Raw genomic sequence first — 25,938 nt, 5'->3', positions numbered from 1 at the left:
TAACCCTGAATACAAAAACCCACAACCTGATGGTAAACCAAGAACATGAGTCGTGATCATGACACTTCCCGCTTTGACTCATGGCCGGGGCATTTTTCTGTGGAGTTTGCATGGTTTTCATTTTGCTTTATTTAACCTTTGTTTATTACAGGTAGTTCAATTGAGACACTGGGTGTCATTTGCAAGAGAGAGACCTATTTTGGACATAAAATTAAACTTTCAGTTACAGTTACAGTTCTAAACCCCTTGCTGGGCTGGAATCTGACTGGATCTTATAGCAGCTTGGACAGGCTTTAACCCACCATGGATGGATGGATGGAAAGTATTTGCACACAGACAGTTTATTGTAAAGGATACCCTGCAGAGAGGCTTGTTTGTTCTGTCTGTAAAATGATTATGTAGTGTGGAATTTTTGTGGCATATCCACATTGTACAGTAGTTATGGCAGATTTCTTTTTCCAAACTTTTGTTTGCCCTTCTGATTAAAGTGACGAGTTACCCCCCACCCCCACCCCACCAAGATGTAAACCAAAGTCTGTCCCCGGGGGCTCCGGTCCTGCAGGTTTTCAATGTTTTTACAGCTGACTCACAAATGACTTGCAGCTCCTCTTTTGTGCTACTTAATTAAAATGTTGCAGGTCACTAAACAAAGACATAAAATCAATATAGATAAAAAGTAAGTAAAATGCAATTCTAATAGAGATAGAAAGATTGCACCATTTTGTAAAGGTGCAACAACTTGTACATTAGTTGTCTCAGCATCACTACACCTCAGTCGGTCCAGTGTGCTTTGCTTTGTCTGTGGACATTGTGATGTCTTCACCAGTCATGTGCAAGTGCACATGTATGCTTTACTTGGAGGCTCCTTAACTTTAAGTCAAGGTAATGCTTTAGCGCTGAATAATTAGATTATCATTAGCCACAAACAGCAGTCAGCTGAAACTCATTCATTTGAAGAGAGCTGAGTGAAAGTTTCTGTAATCACTGTTTAAAGCAGTTTTTAGATGATTGATGTTAGCTTAATCCCCCCTTTTTATGCTTGTTTTAATTTTTTATATTCTAAAATAAGGAGTAAAATGTGATTTTAGCCATGTTGGCTTCAATAATAAATTACAGTATGCAAAAATATTTGTAAAATTGGTACAAACAAGTCAGAACTAACATGTAAACAAGTGTATCTAGTGTACTGTAGAAATCTTTGCTCTGCACCTTGTAAGTTGGCCCCCCTGCAGATCTTCTCTGGCCTGTTGAGTCATGGACAGAGGGCCTGTGTCATGTCCTTTCATGGCTCTGTGATGTTGGAAATGGACTCTTTAGGTTCTGTGAGTTGTGGGATCAGACTTTTTGATCAGAGTGAGATCAGATTGGCTTCTGGAGGGTGAAGTCAGGACAGTCTCTCAGCTTCTCCTGAATGGTTTCCAGTTCTGTGCATCACATTGTCTTGCTGGAGGAGGCCAGCTTTGTCGGGAAGGGCTTCTGCTGTTTCGTGTAGGCTTGATCTGTAACAAGATAATCAGTGTTAATGACTTTGGTGGTTTCATTGTCGTCGCTGATTAGTGTAGACTTTCTTTTTGGCCACAAAGATAAGGAGCTATTTTCAGGTCCAAGTTTATTTATACTTCTTCTGTAAGGAGTAAGAGTTGAGCAACGATTGTTCAACATGTAATTGGCTTAGTTGAAGGCGAGGACAATAGTTTGTGCCCTTGAGAGCTCACAAGTCTTTCTCAGGTAGACTGCTGAATGGCTTTAAAACAAATCTTATAAAGCCAGTTATCTTTGTTTTTAAATCTGGCACATGATAAACAAGTGCCCAGTTTAAAAAAATGGCCTTGCATCTAAATGTTGCTTTAAGAAGTGGTAATGTTGTTTTTGCATTTTGTGCAAATGTGCAGGGTGGAAATATAACTTTACAATGAGTTTATAAATTAATTTCAACTTTGAATACCTGAGATTGGAAATAAAATTATTTGATACTGCATGCAGTATTGTCTTCAGTATTTATATTTCTTATAAATGCTCTTTTCCTACTATTGAGGTGCAGACACTTAAATTAAACTTTGAAAGTACCAATCAGCATCAGGATTTTTTATTTTTCAAGTGCCATAATCTTGCAGCAAATTTTCATTTTATGGTCAATTTGATTTTTGCTTTTTGATATGCACCTTTCTGTAAAACGGGGGCTCACAGTGAGCATTTTTAATTTGAACAATGTCATCATTTGTTATAAAAGAAAATAGCAACACTTGTTGCAAAATCAATTAAAAACTGAAAAACAGCATGATGCCAAACAGTGTTAAGTCTCTACTTTTGAATACACAGACCATCTAATCAATGCATTGTCCTACTGACTTGTTGATACATCCTCTCACCATTCTCATCATCAGCTTTGTCTTTCTGTTGTAATGCGAATCTCTTGAGTCAAATGACAGTGGTCATATTATGATGTTGTCATGTGTGCAACTTTTGTCCATCCCTTCTCCCTCCCTGCTAAAGCTAGCTTGGGCTGATAATAAGATTAGAGTGTGGAGAGGCGGCTTAGTGACCTGGCCTAAGAAACAGTGATTGTTTATCTGTAAAGCTGTTGCAGATAGACATGAGTGAGGTTGGAAGTCTGAGAGCAGGGAGTGGGTGTGAGGCTGCTGGGGTTAAAGGGCAACGGACACACAGTCGCAGCACAAATGTGTTTATTAATTTGGTTTGCTTCCAATTCTAATAGATGCAAATGCACATGTGAGCAGTAGTTGGCCCCAAGAAAACCTCACAGCAGCACATGCATACATGCAGCACTGACGATGCATAAATATAGCATACAGGAGCATAAATTTCATTTTGCCAATTTTAAATGATTTGTTTATTTCGTAACACCAGAAACTTAGTATGTACTTTCATCAATGGCCTCATTCATTCAAACTAATCAATGCTCTGTTAAAGTGTTGCAGAATTAACAGCTTAATCCATTTGCTATCAACTGTCTACGAAGATCTGCTAAAGCGAGCATAAGCCACCTTCAGCATCATTAAGAGTCCAAGGTTTAGGCTTTAGATCAGTTCTGCACTGGTTTGTTTTGATTTTATAAAAGCTTGTTGGTTTCAGAGGTTTTGTACCTGATTTTATGTGGGTGTAGATAAAATGCGAGGAAAGACTTTTTTCAGTTAATCGCATCAAAACAAATATTACCAACAGTCAGGTATTATATTTTAGATTTATTACCAGATAACACTCTGAAAATAGCCTCCAGATGTTGATGCACTTTATTAGTTTGAATAATCACTTCAGATCAAAGGGAACACTACAGAAGAGCTTTGATGTATTAATTTAACTGTAAAGTTGAAATGCCTCAGGTAAGCAGAGAAACGAACTTCAGAAGCTACTTCTCACACTGACAGAAAGAGTGTGCAAATGGACATCCTGTTGATGTTTTTATCTCCATGTCTACCATTTTTGTCTTGGGATAACTTTTTGAAGTCAGAAATAAGGCTGCAAAATTATGGCCGAAATGGTATTCACTGCTATTTTGATCAGTACTGAAAACTCAACTGTTTATAACAATTGTTGTAAACAATTGTAAATTTAGTTTAAAAAAAATATTTTTATTACCTCTGCCAAGGTGGAGGTTGTTTTGGGTGGTGTACATCTGTCTGTTTGTCTGTCTGTCAGCAACATAATTCAAAAAGTTATGGATGGATTTTGATGACATTTTCAGGAAATGTCAGAAATGGAATAAAGGAACGAGTGATTACATTTTAAGGGTGACCTGGATAACCGTCTGGATCCAGGAATTTTTTAAAGGAATCTTTACTATCAGAAGATTTATTACAGCTTCTAACTTATCAAATAATAATCAGAATCACTGGCGAAAAATAAATACATGATGACATTGTGGTAGATGATAATCCAACATTGTTTGACCCAGATGTGTTGATCATGTTGCATTTCTACTAATATACAAACACATCCATTCATTCATTTTGTATACCCTCCAACACAGGAACACAATAAATCTTCACATGAAATAAAACTGCTTCCTCTTATTCTCCTAAATTCAGTGCATATTTTTAAGAGAGGAAAAAAGAAATCTGAAATCTGTCTGTCATCATTTTGACAGATTAGAAAAGGATGATGTACCATAGCATTATGTTTATTATATTTATGTTTATTACCGCCAACAGCCACACCTAGATCACCTGTAAAGGATCTTCTCAACAAAGTTCCATCTTTTGGTTTTCCTTCAGCTTTCCTTTCTCGCCTTTAGTGACAAATTTGAAAAACTTCAAGTATGTTCAGTTGTGACACAGCTGCATTTTCATCAGTACATTATGAATTAGAATCACTTGAGATGGAAGCGCGCTCTAATTTCGCACACTTCATCCATTTCCTCTAGGCTCACTTAGTGATGTAAATGCCACTTGGCAAACCTGCTACCTATTAAGGAAGCAGCTTTTTTATCTATCAACTTTGTAGATAACAGTAAAGTAGCTCAAGAGGATTACACATAAATCTCTTTCATATGTCTTTGACTGTTACACAGATAAACCGCACAGTCCATCTCAAACCATCTCAAGGGAGCAACTGTTCTTCATTTAATCCCAGCACTGAATGAAGCGCTGTTACAAAACTAGGCTGTAATGCATTCACTAGCCGTGGACCCTTGAGAGATCATAAAAGCCTCTCCTGCTTAATCTGGCCTGCCAGGGTGTGGGGGCCATTGAATCCTTTTACACTTTGATATAATCCATGTTGATTACAGTCCTTTCACCTCTGCTAGATTATTGCATGCCTAAATTGTCATCAACTTTGCTTCTATCTTGTGTAGTATATTTTCTTCTTACTGAGTATCTTTTAACAGGACTTCCTAAAAAGAGCATTAAACATCTGCAGCTCATCCAGAACGCTGCTGCTAGAGTTTTAACCAGGACTAAGAGATCTGAACACATCACACCAGTTTTGAAATCTTTACACTGGCTTCCAGTCAGTCACAGAATAGATTTTAAAACCCTTCTGCTTGTTTACAAATCCCAGAATGGTTTAGGCCCAGAATACATCTGTGATATGTTCAGAGAATATAAACCTAGCAGAGCTCTTAGGTCCAAAGACTCTGGTCAACTAGTCCAGACCAGAGTCCAGACTAAACATGGAGAAGCAGCATTTAGCTTTTATGCTGCAAACAAATGGAACAAACTGCCAGTGGAGATTAAACTTTCCCCAAATGTAGACATTTTTAAATCCAGGTTAAAAACATTTCTTTTTTCATGTGCCTATGCATGAAATCTGCACGGTAACTTTTTTTTAACTTATCTTGCTTTTATTCATTTTAATGTAATTTATTATTTTATTGTGATTATGTGTTGATGCCTTTCACTATTCTAAATATCTGTAATATCTTTGTTTTATGTAAAGCACTTTGAATTGTCCTGTACATGAAATGTGCTATATAAATAAACTGCCTTGCCTTGCCTTGCCTATTGAAACAATTTCATGTGATTCTTCTGGAAATAGGAAAAGTTACTTTAGAGCTGCATTTTTTCGTCTTGTTGTAGCCGTTGTGCTTTGTTGTGTATTTATGGATCTATTTTTTCTTAGCATGGAGCCTGATAGTGGTCTGGGGATGGAAAGCCCTCTTTCATCTCTTTGAATTTAACCACTCGGTCCATCCTGCCCTCAGTCACTAATGATCATTCTGTGTGAGCAGCGTGTACTCAGACCTGCTGGCAATTTAAAGAAAATGTACAATTTTACAGCCTTGATAAACAGACCACCACCAATCAATAGAATGTTTGCCCCCTCACAAGTTCAGACCTTTAACTAATGACTATTTTTGTTGTTGATTAAGCTGATTTTTATTGTTGTTTGCTGAGAAAAATATCCTTTACCATTTTCTTGAGATTATCAAATGGCTATTTTGGTCCAAAATGATGTGAAACCAGAAGAAAATTAAGACGACTGTAATAATAGGTAACAAGCAGGAGCCAATTTAGACTTAGCTTTTTATATTTGTCATTTATTTGAGAGAAACAGATAAATGTACGAAGTGTTGACTAACAACTCAAACTGATTCTTCCAACACTAGATTAAGCCTGCATAGTACTGGAAAAAGCAGACATAATTTTTTATATTTTATTTATTGTAATGTATATTGTGATATTAAAAAAATGGATTATTCACCAGATGATTTGAACAAGTTGTTTTGAAACAATTTTTAGTTTTCCACTTGTTTCATGTTGCCGAAGATTTAGTATGAGGTGTTTTAGTTAATCTGTCGTACATTGTGGCTATATGAAAAAAAGTAAAAAAAGTAAAAAAAAGAAAAGCAAACATCACATTGTCAGTGCTGAATCGAGATATTGTTCAGCTTTACTTTAAATAAAAAAAAATGTGCATTGTTAACCAGATTTTATTATAAATAACTGCAAGAAATGTGGTGTAATTTATCCATGCTGCGCTGTTCCTCACTGCAAAAAGACTTCAACACGACATGAATGTTTACCAGCCCCAGGGCAGCTCTCCTATTAGTGAACCTGCACTTAGACCTGGCTGTGAAGAGAAAATTTCCCTACTGGGATCAATAAAGTGTCACATTAGCACAGTAATGCACAGTAAGGCAGTAAGGCAAGACTGAAATTACCCACACAAATCACTGCACCACATCACTCATGCTGTGATTTGTGAGCATGTCAACCAGGAGACTACGAGCCACTTCACTCAGCAGAAGAACATCATGCGTGCACGGCTGGCTGCAACAGCTCCAACTGAGGCACTGCTGCAGTATACTGTGAAAATGTTTTTTTTTTTCCTTTTTCTTTTTATTAACAAGTGCAGCATGACTGCATTTTGTGAAAATGTTTACAAACTCCCATGAGCTTGAAAAAGTTTACAATCTGACATTTTATGCTGAATAAGCACAGCATTTGAATTCAACAGACCCGTTTTAACTCTATACACTACAGAGAATAGTACTGATTTATACTGATTTAGGTCTATGTGCAAGATTGTATTTAATTTCTTTACAACTGCTATTAAATTGGGCACAGTTAAATGTTTTCAGCTGCAGCTCTCACCTCTGATGTAGCCCCACAGCTGGACTGTAGGTGGACATGTGGGTGGGTGGGCCTGAGGGTCAGTGGGGTTCATCTGCATCTATCAGACAGCTGGATATGATGAACAGGAGGGATCAGGGCCAGCAGAGCCATCACTACCAACCATCTGAGCCTGCATCTAAGCCTGAGTCCACCACATCAGGCACATATGTAGGGAGAGAGATCTGAAAGCTCACAGTCATTCATTACTAAGTTTGCAATGGCCATGCGTTCTGCTACAAACATATATATTCTTTTCAAATGATTAAACATTATTAGTAAATAATTAACTTTTACTTAGCACATAAGGATACTTAAAGTGTTCACTGTCATCCATGTGCTGAATTCATGTTAAAATTGGATGCTATTATTAGATTTTTTTGTAAAATATTGATTTAGCCTATGTAATAGCTAGTGGATCAGGTGATGTTAATTATTAATCACCTCATTTCTTTGGTTAAGGTAAAGATAGACATGGAGAAGTATGTGTAATGAGCAAAGACCTTTCTGTAGTTAAAATAAGACCAAGCCCAGGGGCCAGATGAACAAAACTGTGTGTGTAGATTTATGACTTAGATTGCACATATGTACAGAAGCAGTAACATGCTGTTTACCTTATTATATTTAATGGTTTCAGTTAATGAAATGACCAACAGATTAAAACCTAAAGAATGAAAAAAATTAACAAAAGCCATCTTGTCAGCTAGTTCAGAGCAAAAGACCTTGCAGAGAAGGGGGAAAAACTAGATTACAAACAAGAAAACAATGCATCAGTTTACACAAAAGCAGCATCACAGTTACAGTAATTAGCCTTGTATGGAGAAATTATAAAAGAGGCCTGAATGTATAAATAGTGATATGTTGGCTGTTTTCTTTTACGACATTAGGCTAAAGCAGAACAAGAAGAATCTTGTTCTAGAAAAATATGAATGATCTTGAAATGCTTGTTCTTTTTTTTATAAGCTCCAGTTGTAAGACCTTTCACATCTATTATGCACAACTTAGCTGCACAGCTACAGTTATTTATAGAGCCCATAATTAAAAATATATTGTATCAAAATATAAATTAGTAAATCAGAAAAGATTGTAATAGCACATAAAAAGAGGTAATTAAAAAACTAAAGATAGCAATCAAAATCTGAACAATCACTATCATAATAATAATCCAGTGTATGATGTGGACATTCTTAATACACACTGTCTTTATAGATACAGTGTGTGTACTGGAAAAGGCATACATAAGGTTTTTGTGTGTACACATTGTTTATGCACCCAGGTGTATCACAGAGTTTTAGATTATAGACAGATTATAAAATCCATTTACAATGCTGTGTGTCGCCCATAGAGTTGTGGTAGTTTATAGATTTTTTTTAAATTACGTTTGTTGTTGTTGCTGGTGTTGTTGTTTTGAAGATAATGTTTTAGTGGACAAGTAAACAGCACCAAACATATTTACACAAAATAAAACAAAATGAAATTAAATTAAAAAAATGTAACAAAACAGCACTGAGATCATGACTTATAGCAATAGACCAACACATATGTACATTATGTACTTGCACTTAGATATATACTAAAAAAACACACACACACTCACACACACGAGCATTCTTATCATTTGAAAATTGCAATTTGAAATGGTAAGTGAGTTAAAACTGGTTGTCATATTTAAAAAAAAGGCTTATTGTCTCCCTTCAGTGTAGCAGAAAAGCTTTTCCACTGGCATGACCTTGTAAAGCTATTTCTGCTACTTTGTAATTGTTGGAAGTTTCTCTCTAATCCACTGGAACAAAATACTAGAGCTGGTTTTAAAAAAATGGATTTGAATTGATTCAAATTGAATTAATCTAATATGAATTTATAAAACTTCCAATGATATCACCTTACTCTGATATGACTTACCAAGACTTGACAGGATCTTAGCATATATATATATATATATATATATACACACAACTGGTTTCCTGTGTTGCCTCCTTCCAAAATTAGTTTTTCTTGCTAAGATGATGTCAAATTCAGATGTTTTCATTCAGTAGTGTAGATTATATTCACCTGTAACATATTTTGCAGTGCATTACTGTGCAGGCTCTCACATTAGCAGCTAACGCTAAGACCACAGGCACCACCACGTTCAACAACAGGAAGTGATGTCACCACGCGTGTACATACTTCGAAATAAGTCCACTATAGTCGTTTTAAGTAATTTTCTTCTAGAACAGGCTTACACTATGTTCTTTTATCAAAAAGTAAACAGTCGGATTTTTCATCACGACAATGGCTTCATCAGGATATTTACAAGAAGTAACTTTTTTTCTGACCAAAATATTTTTTTGCTTGGTTTTTTGTTTTTCCATCACAACATTTCTGCCTCTGAATCTGGGGAAACACTGTATTGTTATGGTATTTCAGAAATGCATGTAGATGTGTATACGCAGATTATTAAAATTATCTGATTACTCCCAGATAACTGATACTGATTATTACGGAAATGTACTCAGTGTATTATAAAAATAGTTATCTGAGAATGTCTTTATTATATTTATATATATATATATATATATATATATATATATAAAGGTGGTATTAGCTGTAAATGAATCAATATCGAATTAAATCAGATTTAATCAAAATCTAATCAAAATAGACTGCTATGCATCAAATCAAATTTAATCAGGAAATTGGCGACGATACCCAGCCCTACAAAATACAGCGTGCAGCTACTAACAACAGTTTCATTAACAAAGTGTGGTGTGAGCAGTTGATATTAAAACCGTCTGGTAGAAATCCTTCATTTTTTATATATATATAAAAAGAAAAAAATATTATCTGCATACAGTGCAATTCTGTGATCTCTACCTGCTAAATCAACATGAGTAATGTTTTAATTACTCCTGATCTTTTCTGCCAGTTGTTCAAGAGCCAGAGCATAAAGTAGAGGCGATAGAGGGCAACCTTGTATGCCTCTTTGAAGAAGTGGGTCTTAGAAGAATCTTGCCCATTGGTGATTTACCCAGTTGATAAATTTATCCCCTAAATTAAATCACATTTGTGTGGGAATGTCTGTTGATAATAAACCTTGTTTGGTTAGGATTGATCAGGTTTGGAATGCATTTCCTTCTGCAAGAATCTTAGACTATATTTTACAATCAACTCCTATAATTGGTGTATATGAACAATAACATGCAACTGGTTCATCTTTTTTAGTATTATTGATATATGAGCCATATTAAGAGAGGGAGGAGACAACCATTTATAAATGACTGTGAGCTAACACCACCAGGCCCTGGTGGATCCTTGTAGGTTCCCAATAGCCTCACATACTTCAGGTTCAGCAACTGGTGCACATAAATTCACCTTACCCAAGTTAGTAATACAATTTTGGGAGTAAAAGAAAACAAAACCTATTATTATATATGGGATTAAATTTGCATTCAGATGAGTAAAGGTCCTTATAAAATTCCTTCATAATTTAAAGCAAATGTTTTGTTTCAAAATGTCGTATGGCAATTTTATCTTTGAGTGAGGATATCATATTGTTTGTCTTTTGGCCCTTAACTAAATGTGCTACTAGCCTTCCAGGTTTGTTGCAATAGTCAAAACAATTGTGTTTAGTATAGAAAATTACCTTAATCTATCAGGTCATTGTTTTGGTTGAACATCTTTGATCCTCACCACACTCAAAAGTCGGCATACTCAACATAAAACTTTAGAACCTTTACATTATCTGATCTGGATCACAATCCAAATAAACAAGTCGAGGTGTGTTATTTTCTGAACCCAGATGCACAAACTTTGACTGGATGTAAAAGTTAAGTCTGTTAAAGCACAATTTCCAGGATCTAAGATCACGTGGTTGCAATTGTGAAGTCTGGAGAATCTAAATATAGCAATAGAAACAAGGTACATGAATCAAAAGGCTGATTGCAGCATAATTAGCTGTAAAGTAGAATCTATTGGTTCTTTTCAACCAAAAGTACCTAGAACTAAATACTCCAATAATTATTTTTAGGAAATGAAAGTGATTGTGGGTTATTTATTTGGTGCTGCATATCTCCACCTAATTTTAGCTGCACGAGTGGCCAGCTCTGACTGTTTTCTGTTTACATGCAGTAAAATGTGAAGTTAACAAATTTTAAGATGTTATGTGGATATAAAGCATGAGATCATTCAGATATAAAGACAGAAATAAAATAATGTCAGTGTTCTATTAATCAGAAATGTCCAGCACTGGAAACACCACCCTGAAGGTTCTAGTTAACCATGCTTTACCACTTGGAAGAGCAAAACTTTCAGTGACTACAATGGATTTTATTGCCATTTTGTGGAGATAAACCTACCTGAGCTGTTTCTGCCACTTGGTTTGGGTATGTAATGCAAAAAGTTAGTGTTTTTCTTTTTTTTTTCTTTTTTTTTTCAAATTTCTCTTTTAAATTTTTGACAATTTCACTATTGTTACCATATTATAAACTAATCTCAACTAGTCGTGACAAAAAAATAAAGATTTTTATAAATATTATTGTCTAAAGAAAATGAAAAAAAATGCAAAGAAACATTTTTTCTTTCTTTTTTTCCGTTATGTGAACTTTAAAGTGATAATCTCAAAAGTAACTCCTTCCTACTTGCGACATTTTTAGATTATATATCCTATATTCCAGAACTCTGCTTAGCCCCTGCTTTCTGAGGTGGAAATTGAGAGGTTCAAGGAGAAGACAACCCCACAAAAAAAAAAAAAAATAAAATAAAATAATAAGACCCTTGTTCTTGGAAAAGGTGCCTGCAGCTCCCATACAGTCTCTGATCTGGTGGCTTGGCGAAGCTGGTGCTGGTTTATAAATAGCCATGGTGTTTGTAGATGGAATGCAGCTGGAGCCCAACACCTGCACGCCAGGGCTGCAATTGTGATCAAATAACAGGAGAAGCGGATGAAATGCAACACTAAGAAGCTAAATAGTCAATTAGTTGCTTCAGAAGTTACCAGACAGTTGGGTGGCCCGACAGAATATTTAAAATAAGCAGTAATGTTGTTTTATTTTGCTTGGAAGTGTAACACATTACACTAATTGAATGCAAATAGTCTAAACTCTTGCAACTCCTCTGATCCTGAACACCTCCATTTCCATTCTGTGTGCTTGCTTTATATTCCAGACTTAGTCTGCTAATGATATAGAAACATAAATCAATTTTCAAGATAGGTGGGTTTCACTTCAGCAATGGATAAATATGGATATAATTCATACTGCAGGGATTTAGTTATCATGTTTTGGGTTATTTTATTGTAAATGAACCAGTTTTTTGCACCAGTTCTCGTTGCTGTATGCTGTGTCTGCCTAGTTAAAGAACAAATCATATGCTTAAAAAAATAATGAGCTTTTGTCATTTTAAATTTGTAAAGTCAACTGCAAAAGTTCAGAAACATATGGAGCATATTTGTAATGCTGGCTTAAGAGGCACTCATTGTGAACTGATCAGTTATTTCATAGCATCCCGGAGCATTCCCCTGCTCGGTCTCTTCGTCATGCATACATCATGTTATAAGGGCTTTGATAGGCAGCCATTTTTCCACCTACCCACCCACGAACATAAAGACATAGCATTTTTCATTCACCAAAGATAGGATGCTAAGTGAAAACAAGGGCATGACAAATTACAACAGTTACTTTTCAAACAAAAGCAGAAGGAGAACAAAAACACTTGAAAAAAGGACCACGAGGCTTTGAAAGAAAACCTTGTGGAGCTGACCAGGAATAAAGTTGCAATGCTGCAGAGAAATTTTGCCCTTTAGTATAGGGTTCTACCGCTGAACAAGCCTCTACAAGATCTGAAAGATGTTCAGGTCAATCCTACGAAAAGAATCAGAATTAGAAAGCACAATAATGACCAGCTAGACAAAATTATTGACCTTAAAATAAGTTTTAGGGTTTTTAAGTTATAGGGAAAGAGCTAAAGACAAGGTAGCATGCTAATGAAAGAAAAATAAGACAACAGAAAAGGACACTGAAGAGCAGGTTTGGAAGTGTTTTACTAATAGTCTTGTATCATGGAATTCATATATTGCATGATGATAAAAAAAAATCAGCCCTGATCCAAACGTGAGCATTTTAACAGGCAGCTGACGCAGCTATCCTCTAGCAATGAAGGACTTCTGAAAAAGCCTTTAACCTTAAAAACACTCCCTAAATTTTTTTAAAATAATTTCACAACAAATGAAAAGTTTTGAAGTCATATACAGAGTGATGTATTTAGAAACTGAATCACCACACCAACAAACTTAGGCCCTTAAAGAACAAATAGAACGAGAAAAACTAATGAGCTCCAAAATATTTCAGAGGAACTAGAAGGCCTGGAATGGAAATATGGTGCAATGCGTAAAGAAACTAAGTCACTGCATCAACATAATCAATGCCTGGTGGAACAACTTGATAAGGTTGAAAATGAAAATCACAGAAAGCCTGGAAAAAAAGGAAGAAAAAAAAAATAAAACCTAAAATATACAGTTAGGAAGTAAAACAAGTCTATCCCAACAAAAATAAATCTTGGAATGGCATCTTGAAGGTGGCAGGAGAAACATGTGCATCTATAGATCTCTGAAAACTCTTTCCCACCCAGTGGAAACTGAGGTAAGCTCCATCCCTTTGCAACACTCCACAGGAGAAAGACGGGATTGAAACTCAGTGAATAAGTGTATTAGGTGCTTCACTTATACCTCTATAAACTCTTTAAATCTACATACAGTTAAACCAAAATGTATCAGGGTAAGAGACATTGTAACGATTCATAAAATAATAAAGTTAATCCGTTCATTTTCCATGCAAGTGCATCTAAACTGTGTCCACTTACATATACATATACAGTGCACAGTCACAACAGAAGTCATTTAAGTTTCCCTTTTATAACAGGTTTATACTTTGCCTTTTGATTAAAAAAAACAGAAGCAAACAAGAAAAAACAAGTCTGATGTTATTTATCTGATTTGCAAGATGGCATGTAGTAGCTGCTCTCTGTGTCCATGAGCAGCTACTACACCCTGAGTCCGTTGGAAAACACATCAACCAGGGAGGTAAAAATGGAAACAGTCATGCTCCAGTAAGGAACAGAGTATTTCTCCTTTTCTAGTGAAAAAGTCCTGTCCATCCCGGGAACATGTTGATGGATGGATGTGGGTCAATTTTGTCCCCTAAATATGTGCCAGTGTGAACCATGGACCGCTATTTTTTTCTCATTCTCAGCTGAACAATGAAACAAACACAACAAGGAGGCGGTACTAGCGATAGAAAAACAATTTTTTTTAAAAAAAGACATAAAACAATGATCTGTTTAACTTTTCAGAAGCTAAAACATGCAGGAAAATGACATTCTCATCTTTCACTTCTCTTATGATGAAGTTGGGAGGCGTTTGATGTGTACAGATTATGAACCTCATTCTGTAATTCCTCTCAAGTGAGAGCTCAGTAAACATTTGAAATAAGATCACTCAGCTTCCTAATTACAGTCTCACTGCATTAAGCCGTTCCCTTTTCCCAGAGGCAGTAAAGTGGTGGGGCAGTCAGGGGCATTAGCCATCGCGTTCAAGCCTGGACTTGAGCAGCAGCAGCTCCATCCGCCTTCACTCTGTCACTCTTGTCAGCACAGCTTGCCTTGTGCTCAGTAACACATGACAGATCTGGGAGATAAAACGACCAACCCTTGCCCACTGCCACACTAATAGTTTATAAATATCTCCTTCAAAGACCTGGGATGGTGTGAGGGGTGGCGTGGTGGTTGTGGGCTCTGTTGTGGTGTAACATTGCAGACCCATTTAAGCTCTCATCTTGTCTTTAATTCCAAGCCACTGAGACCCAAGAACTGGCAAAAAGAGTGTTTGAAAAGGACACTGTGGGACTTGTGATGGACAGCAGGGAAGTCAGACTCACCAAGCCATCAGAACGGCTGGAAAGAATCAGCTTCTGTCCTCATGTTCCACTTTTGTCCATTTTAAAACATTTAAACAGCTCATAAATTAAATCCATATTGTATAGATTGAAACCCTTTAAGTCGATACACAACAGGAGACCTTCTTTTCATGATATATTCTGTCTGTTTTTTAAGTTTGCATGTGAAAAAAAGCCTCAATCCTGTTTCTCTGTTATTTTGCTTACAATTTGTTTGTGTTGCACTGTGTTCAGCTCAGAGGGCATTGTGGTTAAACATGTCTGATGTCTGAGTTATAAGAGGATATTTAAGCAATTCAGCATGTAAACAACACGTGTTTCTGTTGCTGCAAGTGCAGAGAAAGTGCATGCACAGAAATGCTGTAAGGAGAGTTCAGGGTACAAATGCCTAGCGTGTAAAAAGGTTTATAAGGTTCCTGATCTCTAGTAAGCCCCTGTAGAGAAGAAGGGAAAGGCCAGAAGTACACATGCACATAGTTATGCAATAAATAAATATGTGGTGAGAAATATGAACATTCTGGATGATTATCAAAGGTTATGATGGCAGAAACATATTTGATGGTTTAATGTTTCTGAAATTATTAATGATGATGTAACTGGGTAATTTCAAGGCTTCATATCTTAGAATTTGATTGAATATTTCACGCAAAATTTGCCTTGGTCTATAATATCAGCTGAGCCACATCCTTCCACTTTGGTAGTCCAAAGTAGTTTTTCTTTTTTTTTTTTTTCTTTTTTCAGAAGTGTGATGATCCAGGATGTTAAAATGGACAGGAATTAAAGTTAAAGCTTTTACGATATTTGTAGGCTGTGTCCAAATGTCCACCTTACTCCCTAACCCCTCGTTCACTACATAGTGCTGCACTATATAGCACGCTACATAGTGCACTCATTCTATTGGCGATTCGGACACAAAGCTCCTATTTATTCCTTGCCGCAGACCACGTGACTACCAGCCATCACCACGGCAACCACAACGCTCGTCAAGATGTCATTCCAAATCCAATCCAAAGTTGCGTGTAATTATTTTTATTTTTATTCCTTATGTTCAATTTTATTCTTTGTTTGTTTGCTTATAGGTCATTTTGCACTGCTCGATTTTTTCGCCCCCCTGCGCCATGTTGAGCCTGTGCCCGCAATGCATTATGGTCTATATTGACCCATCTAGTGACCACAGATGCTCACTACTTTACAAGATGCATTGTGGGTAGGTTTGAGTGTACTACTTTTTTCTCTCTGGCCATTCAGACACTCCTAAAAAAATGGCGTGACCCCTATATAGGGCACTATGTAGGGAGTAGGGTGCACAGTCGGACGCAGCCTTGGACTAGCGTTGTTTGAAGTTCACATAACTCTGAAGCTTTGTTTGGTCCACTCAAAAACAGAAATCTGAAAATGTCAGTTCTTGGTCCGAGGGCATGTTTTAACATTTTCTTGGCAAACAACAGCTTGGTGCAGTAAACGTTGCCGAGCAACCAGTTCTAAAATCAGGGATGTCTGGAAACAGGTAGGTGGAAAAAGTATCCTTCCAAAAAATACCCTTAATAACACCACAGGTTGCTTGGTTTTTGTCTGAATTAGCTCAGAATACGAAAACATGATTTTAAACATGTCAACAGAAAATGCAGTCATTGTAATAGAAAAAAAATGCCTCAAGATAAGCTTTTGGTATCAATTAATCTCAATCCGTGTGCTACTTAACTAGAGCAGAAGACAGAAGAGCAACAAGAAAACCTTGTTAAATAGTTGCACCTATTTTGAACAGTGTATCACTAATTGGAAGTTTATTCGTTTCTGCTTTTATGCAAGAGAACAAAGGCAATCATGCTGATTATATAACGTGAAAATAATTTGGACTGTATGAATATTTTAGTTACGACATTGGCAGGGTCATACAGTAAAAATACAGGGAGTTCTCACGACATGGATGAATTGATGAAAAGAAAGCCTCCAAAACAGCCTGAAAAGACAAGTGGAATAAAATATTAAATGTGTTTTGTTGTTGTTGTTGTTTATTTGTTTTGTTTTTTTTACTTTGTGTGGTTCTGTGCTTTAGTAATTTATAAGTTGCAGCAGCCCTGTTCTGGTCTTTGTCTGCTCTGCAGCCCAGATTATAACTATCTCAAAGAAATAAAGCTTCTTTACCTTGTCTCTGACAGTTTTATGTCACCCAACTTTATTTTACACTTAAGTTGTAAACTGAATATAAAGTATGATTTTATTTATTTATGTTCAAAAACATGGTCTCACATTGTCTGTCACATGCTATAGTTGCAGGCACATTTGTCTCTGTTTTACCCCATTAGATGTTGAATAGGCAACATTTTTGTTGTTTATAAATTATCTTCATCAGTACACAGTTTTAATGTATAATATAAAAATTATGAGAAGCTTAATGAGATTTTTGGGCCGTAAACATGCAAACCTGTAAACCTACAGAGCAGGTCTGAATTGAAAAAAAAAAAAAAAACATCATCCCTTAACTTGGTTTCAAGAGGTTTGTTGATTGATTCAGATGGCTTACATGCTGTTTAATTTTCACATTCTGGTTTATTGATAATGACGATCAAGGTTTCTTTTGTTTTCTTTTTTTTGTTACAAATACTAAAGTTATTACTTTCTGATTTTCTAGTTAAATTTAAACTACATCATTCCCATAAGTTTTCTGAGCAAAGTCTCCTTTCATTCCACATCTGATATTTCTTATTTGACATGAATGTTAAAAAAAATGTTCCTGGAAAAGTAGCTTGGCAGTTAAAACCAGAGGGAGGTGATGGTATTTTGGAGCCATGTGTGTGAGGAGAATCAATTTGAACACAATCAAAAGTTTGGAGGGATTAAAGTCACTTTGATGAGATAGCACACTCAAAATGGTTTAAAATAGCTGTAGTGATTACACTAATGTAATCCAATTTAAAGGAGCCTTCCCCAAATATTTATTATTGAAGCACCATCTGCTTGAAGCCTGTAGGGCCACTCCAATAGCAGTTTTACACCAACAAAGCTGTTTTGTTGTCCTACATTCCTGTCGATCCTGTCAGTCACAAAGTCAGGGAGTAACCCAGTTTTCTGGCTCATTTATGCACGCACACACACACACACATATATATATATATATATATATATATATATATATATATATAACTTTTACCCATGTTTTCCATGAACAAATCTAGAATTAAAACCCTTTAAAATAAATTTTTGGCATAATTTTGTTATAACATTATTCTGAAGGTTGACCAGATTTCATAATGAGCTACAATGATGAGAGGATATAATGAGCTGAAGGAATCTGATGCTTAAATAATTCATGTTCATGTTGTTCATTTTTGCATGTGTCAGCATTTATGGGGTCATTTTAAGACTTTGCTAACTCCACTATGACACAGGTCGCAACTCAATACCTCCAAAACATTCTGTGAAACTAAAATAATCCACGATTCATTCATAGCAGCTGTGATCTTCCTTTTTAATTATTCATCTTGCAATGGATGAGAGGAAAACACATAACAAAAATCTGTCAGCTGCTACAAATGTTTTCATTGTAGGAAGTTACTTACATCTATTTTATCTAAAAAAAAACTGATAGAGCCAAGAGCAAGACAACGTATGGGGTGATTTCCTGATCAAAATCCCAATACTGAAGTATGTCAGTGAGCCACGAAGTCAAAGGTCTTCTGTTTTAATCTCAATTTTTCCTGTTTCCCTGTGCTCTGATACATGTTCTTGCTTTTGAAGCTTATAGAATAAATAGATAAATATTAAAAATTGTAAAGATAGTAAGGATATAGGATAAACTGGGGGTCTGCAACCTTTACAATCCAAAGAGCTATTTTTCCCTCAGCCCAGCTAAATAAAACTCATTTAGAGCTGCAAATGTTATGAGACCTTTTGAAAAAAAGACAACTTATAATTTTTGATGAATGCCTCCTATAGGTAATTTGTTGTCATTTATGAAGAAACACATTTTTATTACTAGACTTTCTTCTATGGGATGTAGATATTTGTTGAGAATTATGTTAAAACAAAATGCCCATAGTTTTTAACCTAATGAGAAGATTAAAAAAATAGATAAAAGAAAATATTACTGGTACTTTTAGTGTCAATATGTTGTGGAAATTCAATGCATTTATTCCACCAAAAAAAGAAAAGAAAAGAAAAACAAAAATTGCTACAAACCTGCATTTATTATATCTATATTTAAAAGCATTAGTTAGTTCTTTAGCATTTTTAGCCATGTATTAAGAGCCAAACCCCTGGTATAAACAGATCAAAAGATGTGTCTACATGTGCAAGACAACATGACAAGATTATTTTCTGTGTTTGCACCCAGAGAAAACTTAAGTAATTACAGTAGGTCCCACTTTCAAATCATGTTACTTTTCAGTTAAGATGTCATGACCTCGTCCCCAAGTTGAATGGTGAGGAGTTATTTTTGATCAGAATTTTTTATTTATTTTTAATAATAAATTAAATATGTCTCTTTAGTAGCTTTCTTTTTTGTCATCTAATCTAGGCTGGGTGTACAAGGAAAGCCCTCCACTAAAGTTCTGACTGGTACCACTGGGTACTGGTTGTTTCAGTGTTCTTTAAGGAAAAACCCCTCAAAATAATTTCTGCTCTTGATCCTTAACTATCAGACTCAAACATGCACATGATGAAGCTCCAAAAACCACTAAATAAATCACTAATTATATCAGGTTATGTAATGTATAACCCATTCCCTAGTCTTAAATGTTATTTTTTAAGTTACTTTATCTTTTCCCAATTGGCATCTGGTGACCTCTAGAAAATATCAAGGCCCCCCCCTACCCCCAATTCATTTCCATGGAGACAGGCTATTGTATTGAATTGACAGGGAAGGGGAAGAGGTGTAAATGGAAACTAAATCTGAGTCTGAGCTAAAGCTTTAGCTCCAGAGAGGGACTCACAGGAGAGAGAGAGACATGGGTAGAAGCAGAGATTACTCTGGGAGATAGAGTGCGGCTGGTTAAAGAGGATCAGTTTATCTTCACACAGTCCTACATGGCTCCCTGAGGGCTTTGAGAGAGGGACTGACTTTTTATCCTTCACTTGATCATAATGCAGCATTAGGTCTGAATGCCTTGTTAGGCATGCAAATCTTATGTTTTATTAGAAGCAATGACACACATTTGTTGATTTTTTTTTCACTCATACATGACTTGTTTTCTTACTTCTTTTTATAACTTCATCTATTCATTTCTGGAGTCTTGCATTCAGAGATTTAATTGTCTTGGTGATGTGATGAGTTCCAGTGTGTTTTTATCTCATAATCAGATGGTGTGTTTTTCAGAGTAATGTGCTTCCCCCTATAGACGACACACAATACTACAACAAACACACAATTTGTCTTTAAATTGACATGCGTGATAAGGTTGGCGTAAAGCTTTTCTGTGTAAGTTTGTCCCTGCCTATTTTTTTTTTTTTTTTTTTTTTTTTTGCAGCTGAAACTCTCATGGCCAATATGCCCCGCAGGAAAACAACAACAAAAAATGGTTTATATTCAAATAAAAAAATAATCCAATTAGCAGATGTGGATAGACTGAGTTATAGCCTGTGGTGATATGTAATTAGGGCAAAGTTGAATAAGGATACATAAAAACGGTATTAGGATCTTCTATATTAGCATCTCCAATTTTATTTTATTTTTTTAGACCTCTGAAGGATTTAAACTGACTTAAATTAGATCCACATCTTGCTGTTTCTTCACCCATACACACACAAACACATCCCAGATGGAGAGACCTACGGATTAGTGAAGATTTAGCTTCATTTAATAAACAACTGAATGACACAGTTCTAGGATAAACCTGCTCAAAGAAACACAAGAACAGTCTAGACTCTGGAGTGTGGACACTACATGGCATTATCCTACTTCATTGCAGTTTCAGTGTGCTATATGGAATTGCTTTTTACGTGCATCCTGCACACTCCCTGCAAGCTGTCATCAGTGTATAGAAAAACGTAATCCGTACTGGTTGTCTCTCTTCTAACCTAAGCAAATGCATATAAATCAACATGCAACACCTGCAGGGCGCTTTAAAGAATTTATTTTTTACATAGACGTAATCAAATTCAAAACATGACCATTTCCTCAGTCAGCAGTTGTTCCAGAAAATATACTACTTCATTGTATGGTACGACAATGAAGACAAAAGTGGAAGAAAATTAAACTGGAGCTCTAACAGGATTTGTGAAGGAAAAATTGTGTTTTTAAATCTGAAAATACACATTTCATCTGCAGCTGTACATTATTAGTCAAAACAGGCTGACTTGAGCATGATGATGATAACGATATTAATCTCATGCATGCATGTTCGGTAGATGGCTCAACATCTCGTCAGTAATTATAAATGCACTATTACAGATTACTGTTACAAGAAGCTACAGATCTCCTGGGTAAAATGTGTCTATATAAGGATATATTGAGATGACTTGGGTCACTTATAATCCAGCACCATCATCTCATTTTGATTTTAATCTCTCCATGAACAGGACCAGTTCCTTTATGGTGTTCTGTGGAAGGTGCTTAAGAAGTATGGGCAGTATGGTGAACAGCCTCATTAAAATTGGTTTACAACGACAGTAAGTCGGATTAGTTTCCGGTGCTTGCTGGACTCCACAGCAGCCCTTTCTGTTAATAATGTTATGATCAGAAATCATTGGTATAGCCAAGGGCTAGAGGGTTTCCAGTTTGTCAAACAAAAGTTTGTATCTTTGCTTTTTGCAAATGAAGTGGTCCTGTTGGCTTCATTAAGACGGCCCCTTGCAGGCACTGGGTAGTTTGCATGTAAACCGTCACAATAGGGTCATGGTCCTTGTTTGATAAAATAGTTGGGTAAGAATGAGTTTTTACCTCAAGAGAAGGAGTTTAAACCTTTAAAGCCTGATCCAATAAATGAATGAGAAAATTCAGTTATTTTAATGGAAATAATTTTAATGGAATTTTAATCTAAAGTCTTTTTTAGCCTTATAATTATTTGCTTACATGTGCTGCTTATTACCAAGTTAAAGTGATCTGAGGATCTGCATGAGATCTCTTCCTAATGCTTCCTGAGGGAGGTATTTCACTGAAAGGAAGTCACGTGCCAGAACCTCTACCTACTGAAAAAATAATACCTCTCAGCTGCCTTAAGAACACCTTGGTTTCCTGGAAGAGGTGGAGAAAAGTGGTTTGGCACATACTGTTGCTCAGACTGTTGCCCCTACAACCCAGTCCTGGATAAACATCAGGAAGTGGTAGATAAAGAAATCTCTTTAAATTAAAATAACTCACAGTAGGATAGCTAATTATATTCCCATCAACTCCAATTTGAGAGTAAATGAGTCAGTTAAAACTTTAGATCGCCGGCGCCCCCGTGTGCCATCCCTTATATTGTCAACAATTTCTCAGGAGCAGTAGTGTGTAACTCTATGGGGGTGTGATTGATAACTTACCTTTTATGTCATCTTTGGAAGTTTTGTCCTGTCCGCGGCGCTGCAGGACACAAAATGGATCACCTGTGTCGTGGTCCGCTTCTGGAGGATTTAATTAATTAAATTAAATTAAAGAATAAAATTATGGAGACAAACTAAATGTAGCCTGAAAGTGGATTATTTTTAGAGTGGAGTTAAATTACGCTAATAAACACAGTAGATATGCTCAAGTAAAAAAGCTAAATGTTAGCAACACTGAAGAACAATTCTTCAGTGTTTGTGAAGGAAGGAATCATTATTCTTGTTAAAGCTAAATTAAAAATCCACATATTTTCCCAGCTAGACTTCTGTGAATAATAATTTGAGAGGATCTTAACTACGTGAATAATTCCTGGGGTATTATGTCCTGAGAGCTGTTGTTCCAGCATATTGTTTTTTTTTTTCTTTTTGTTTTTTTTTTGTTTGTTGTTTGTTTTGTTTTCTGAACTAAATGTAAGCTTGACAGAGTGAGTTTTGGCATTTTAAAAGGGCCAAATGTGCAGTTATAAAGAAAAGGTGTACAAAATGTTTCTATAACATAAACATTATTGTAAAACAATTTGCAGTGCCTTATTTTTGTTTGTTTTTTTTTTTTGCAGATTTTATTTTTTTATTTTTTTATTGTAGAATATCTGAAAAGGGAAAAAAAATCCATTCATCGTCTTTAAAATGACAAAATCTTATTAAACCAAGCTGAATTCTGTCTTCAAGTGTTTTTTTTTTTTTTTTTTTTTTTTGTTTTGCATTTTGCATTTTGCATATTTGTGTACATATTTTGCTTTTGTCCCTCATTTGAAATCTTAATATATTTGAAGATCACAACCAAGCTCAGCAGAGATCACGTGGTATGAAATATTAAAGATAAGGCAGAGCGATCTGCTAATTGGAACGCAGGGAGCATACATGTTGTCCTGATTATGATGGTAGCAACAGAAGCAGTGTGGGAGATGACCATATGTTATGTAATATCCATGCTCAGCGTTTGCTCATGTGAAGTGAGAGGACTGAGCCTGGGATTGTTTGGGGATTACTTAGCAGGACTTACCAGACTCTGAGATTCAGAAATTAAGGGATCCAGTTGGTGGGTTCACATACTCCCAGGAGGAATGAGGTAACTGCTGACACAAAGCAAAGCAAAGCAAAACAAGTTTATTTATATAGCACATTTCATACACAACAGCAATTCAATGTGCTTTTTTTCATAGTGCTTAACATTAATAAGACTAACATTTAAAGAAAAATTTAAATCAGATTAAAAACTGATGCAAAAGTTGATAATTTTGTTAAAGGCACAGTGGAAGAAATGTGTTTTTAACCTGGATGTAAAAATTTCTACACTCAGGGCTAGCCTAACCTCTATTATGGTTTGCTCCAGTTATTTTGCAGCATAACTGCTGCTTCTCCATATTTACCCAATACTCTGGGTTCTACCAGGCGACCTAAACCAATACATGTGAGAGTCCAACTCGAACTGTACTCTGTTACGTTTTTTCTATTTTTCATCTATAATACACCCCTCCTCCCCACCTCATCATTCCAGCACCTCCCACTGCCTAATTCTGCTTCTACCGGCTTTCAGTCGGGAAAAGGAGGAAGGCGTGCCCAGCTGAGCAGATGCGGAGATATTAGCTGGCTATCTATGCTTTATAGTCCTCTCTCTCTTTCATTCCTACCTACCCCGTGATCCCTGACAAGCTATCTAAGCACATGAGGAACGCTTTTCCCAGTTTTCTTCTCTGCAGCAGAAGTGGCAGCAGCTGCTCTTTTTTCCAGTTCTTCCTGTGGTTTGTAACCCAAAAAGAGCCTCAAACTGAAGACACAGATGGACCCAGGCTGCTGGGATCAGCTGATCCAGCTTCAGCTGTCTGGTTCGGGTGACTGGGCGCCCTGTGAGTTGGACATCCGCCTCAGTTTTTTTTTTTTTTTTTTTTCTTTTTCTTTTAATCCACATCATCTTGTTTCTCTTTTTGTCATCAGCTGTTGTGAGCATGACCACATCCTGATTGTTGCTGCCGTTTTTCCTTCTCTGTAACAGCTTTGTGCTTGATTTCTATATGAAAATATATTTTGTTCTTTGACAGGTTGTATTTGCTTGAGCATATTATTCTTGTTTATGTAAACTGTAGATAGATGAAGGCTACAAACAAATGGGGACCTCAGCTGATTTGTAGTATTAACACTTATTAACTCAGCATAAACTCAATTCATGGCTGTGGGGTGGTGGGGGGGATTTTATACCAAATGAAATGGATACCAGTTAATTGACATTTTCTTTAGTATTGTTAGGTCTTTGTAAGTTTTAGATGCTTTGTCAACTTAGTTCTCATGGTTTGTTCTCATGGGAAAAAAGTGTTTTATTTGGAAGTGTTTTTGTAACTTCATTTCTTTTCATTAGGCTTGAACCATACTTTCCTCTATTATTCAGAGATATAAAGTTTTTTTTATGTTGCTCTTGTTTCCTTATATTGGTTGAGAATAGCTTTTATTTTGAGTTAATTTCACAAGCTTAGTACAAAATGTCATAATGAAATGGATAAGCTATAATATAAACATGCATATGAGGTCATAATTTGAACTTTGGAAGATTGGTAATGTGTAAATAACAAGATCTTAGCTCAGCAAAAGTGTCTTGCACTTTGTAATGGTTACCTAATTTAGATTAAGCAGCTTTAAAACCTATGTTTCTTATTTAAACAATATTTACATTTGTTTTTCTTCTATGATACATTTACATGTATGATTATATTACATATTATACTGCTGGGTGTTCAATCAAACAAACAATACACACACACACACACACAGAGAAAGATGTTTAATGGTTTTTGGGGATTTTTATATATCAGATCAGAGGTGCTAACATGGTATCATAAAAACCTTTTTTTCTCTCTTTGTCTTGTATTATATTCATACTACTCTGCACTAAAAAACACTTTTCTTATTGGATGTCAGACTAATGCCAAATCATGTACAAAATAAAAAATAATAATGATAAAAATAAATAAATACAACAGATAGCAAATGAACTTTACTGAACATATACATGGATCTACTGACAGTTTTTCCTGATTTTATAATCATAAGGAAAAAATACCAAAGATTTTCCTCTTTCAGGCTCTCAGATGGAGGATTTTCTTCTTTGTAATATACTTTTGAAATTATGCTTTTACAATCATTTCCTTACCCTAAACACAGCAAAGAATCAGCTGTTTCATCAATACTTTTATGGTCATTAGCTGCAGCCCTGCAACTAATATGAAACATATTTATTTCACTACTTAAAATACAATGAATAAAAAGAACTATAACTAGAATTCAACACTGTAATTCATAAGTCCAACAATTTATAACTTATGTGCGTAATGGGCCTGCCACCCCAGAACATCCCTCAATGCTGCTATGCCTCTACTCCATAACAAACTTGTTGTACTTGTTGTAAGTCAGGCTAACACTTTATTTAA

At 35.8% G+C, this 25,938-nt stretch overlaps 1 protein-coding gene and 1 long non-coding RNA gene across 4 annotated transcripts in view; one reads left to right on the top strand and one right to left on the bottom strand.

The window, feature by feature from the left end:
* Positions 1–25,938, top strand: part of esamb (endothelial cell adhesion molecule b) — a 57,219-nt gene that overhangs the window by 19,493 nt on the left and 11,788 nt on the right. The window contains exon 1 of one of the 3 annotated variants that reach the window (XM_041994114.1): positions 24,102–24,366. The exons of the other annotated variants lie outside the window; for them this stretch is intronic. Within the exon in view, the coding sequence (XP_041850048.1) occupies positions 24,300–24,366 (67 nt within the window). The 5' untranslated portion in view covers positions 24,102–24,299. Of the gene's footprint in view, positions 1–24,101; positions 24,367–25,938 lie in introns of those variants that run through there. 3 annotated transcript variants of the gene reach the window in all.
* On the bottom strand, positions 1,271–9,190 carry LOC121645607. The gene is made up of 3 exons (XR_006011456.1): positions 9,126–9,190; positions 7,056–7,258; positions 1,271–1,499 (listed from the first exon to the last, which is right to left on the bottom strand). It is a non-coding gene; the product is annotated as an uncharacterized LOC121645607 (long non-coding RNA).

This window comes from Melanotaenia boesemani, chromosome 9 (assembly GCF_017639745.1).
Source record: "Melanotaenia boesemani isolate fMelBoe1 chromosome 9, fMelBoe1.pri, whole genome shotgun sequence".
Classification (NCBI taxonomy): Eukaryota; Metazoa; Chordata; class Actinopteri; order Atheriniformes; family Melanotaeniidae; genus Melanotaenia; species Melanotaenia boesemani.
The sequence above is the reverse complement of the archived record's forward strand: the minus strand, read 5'-3'. Positions and strand labels throughout refer to the sequence as shown.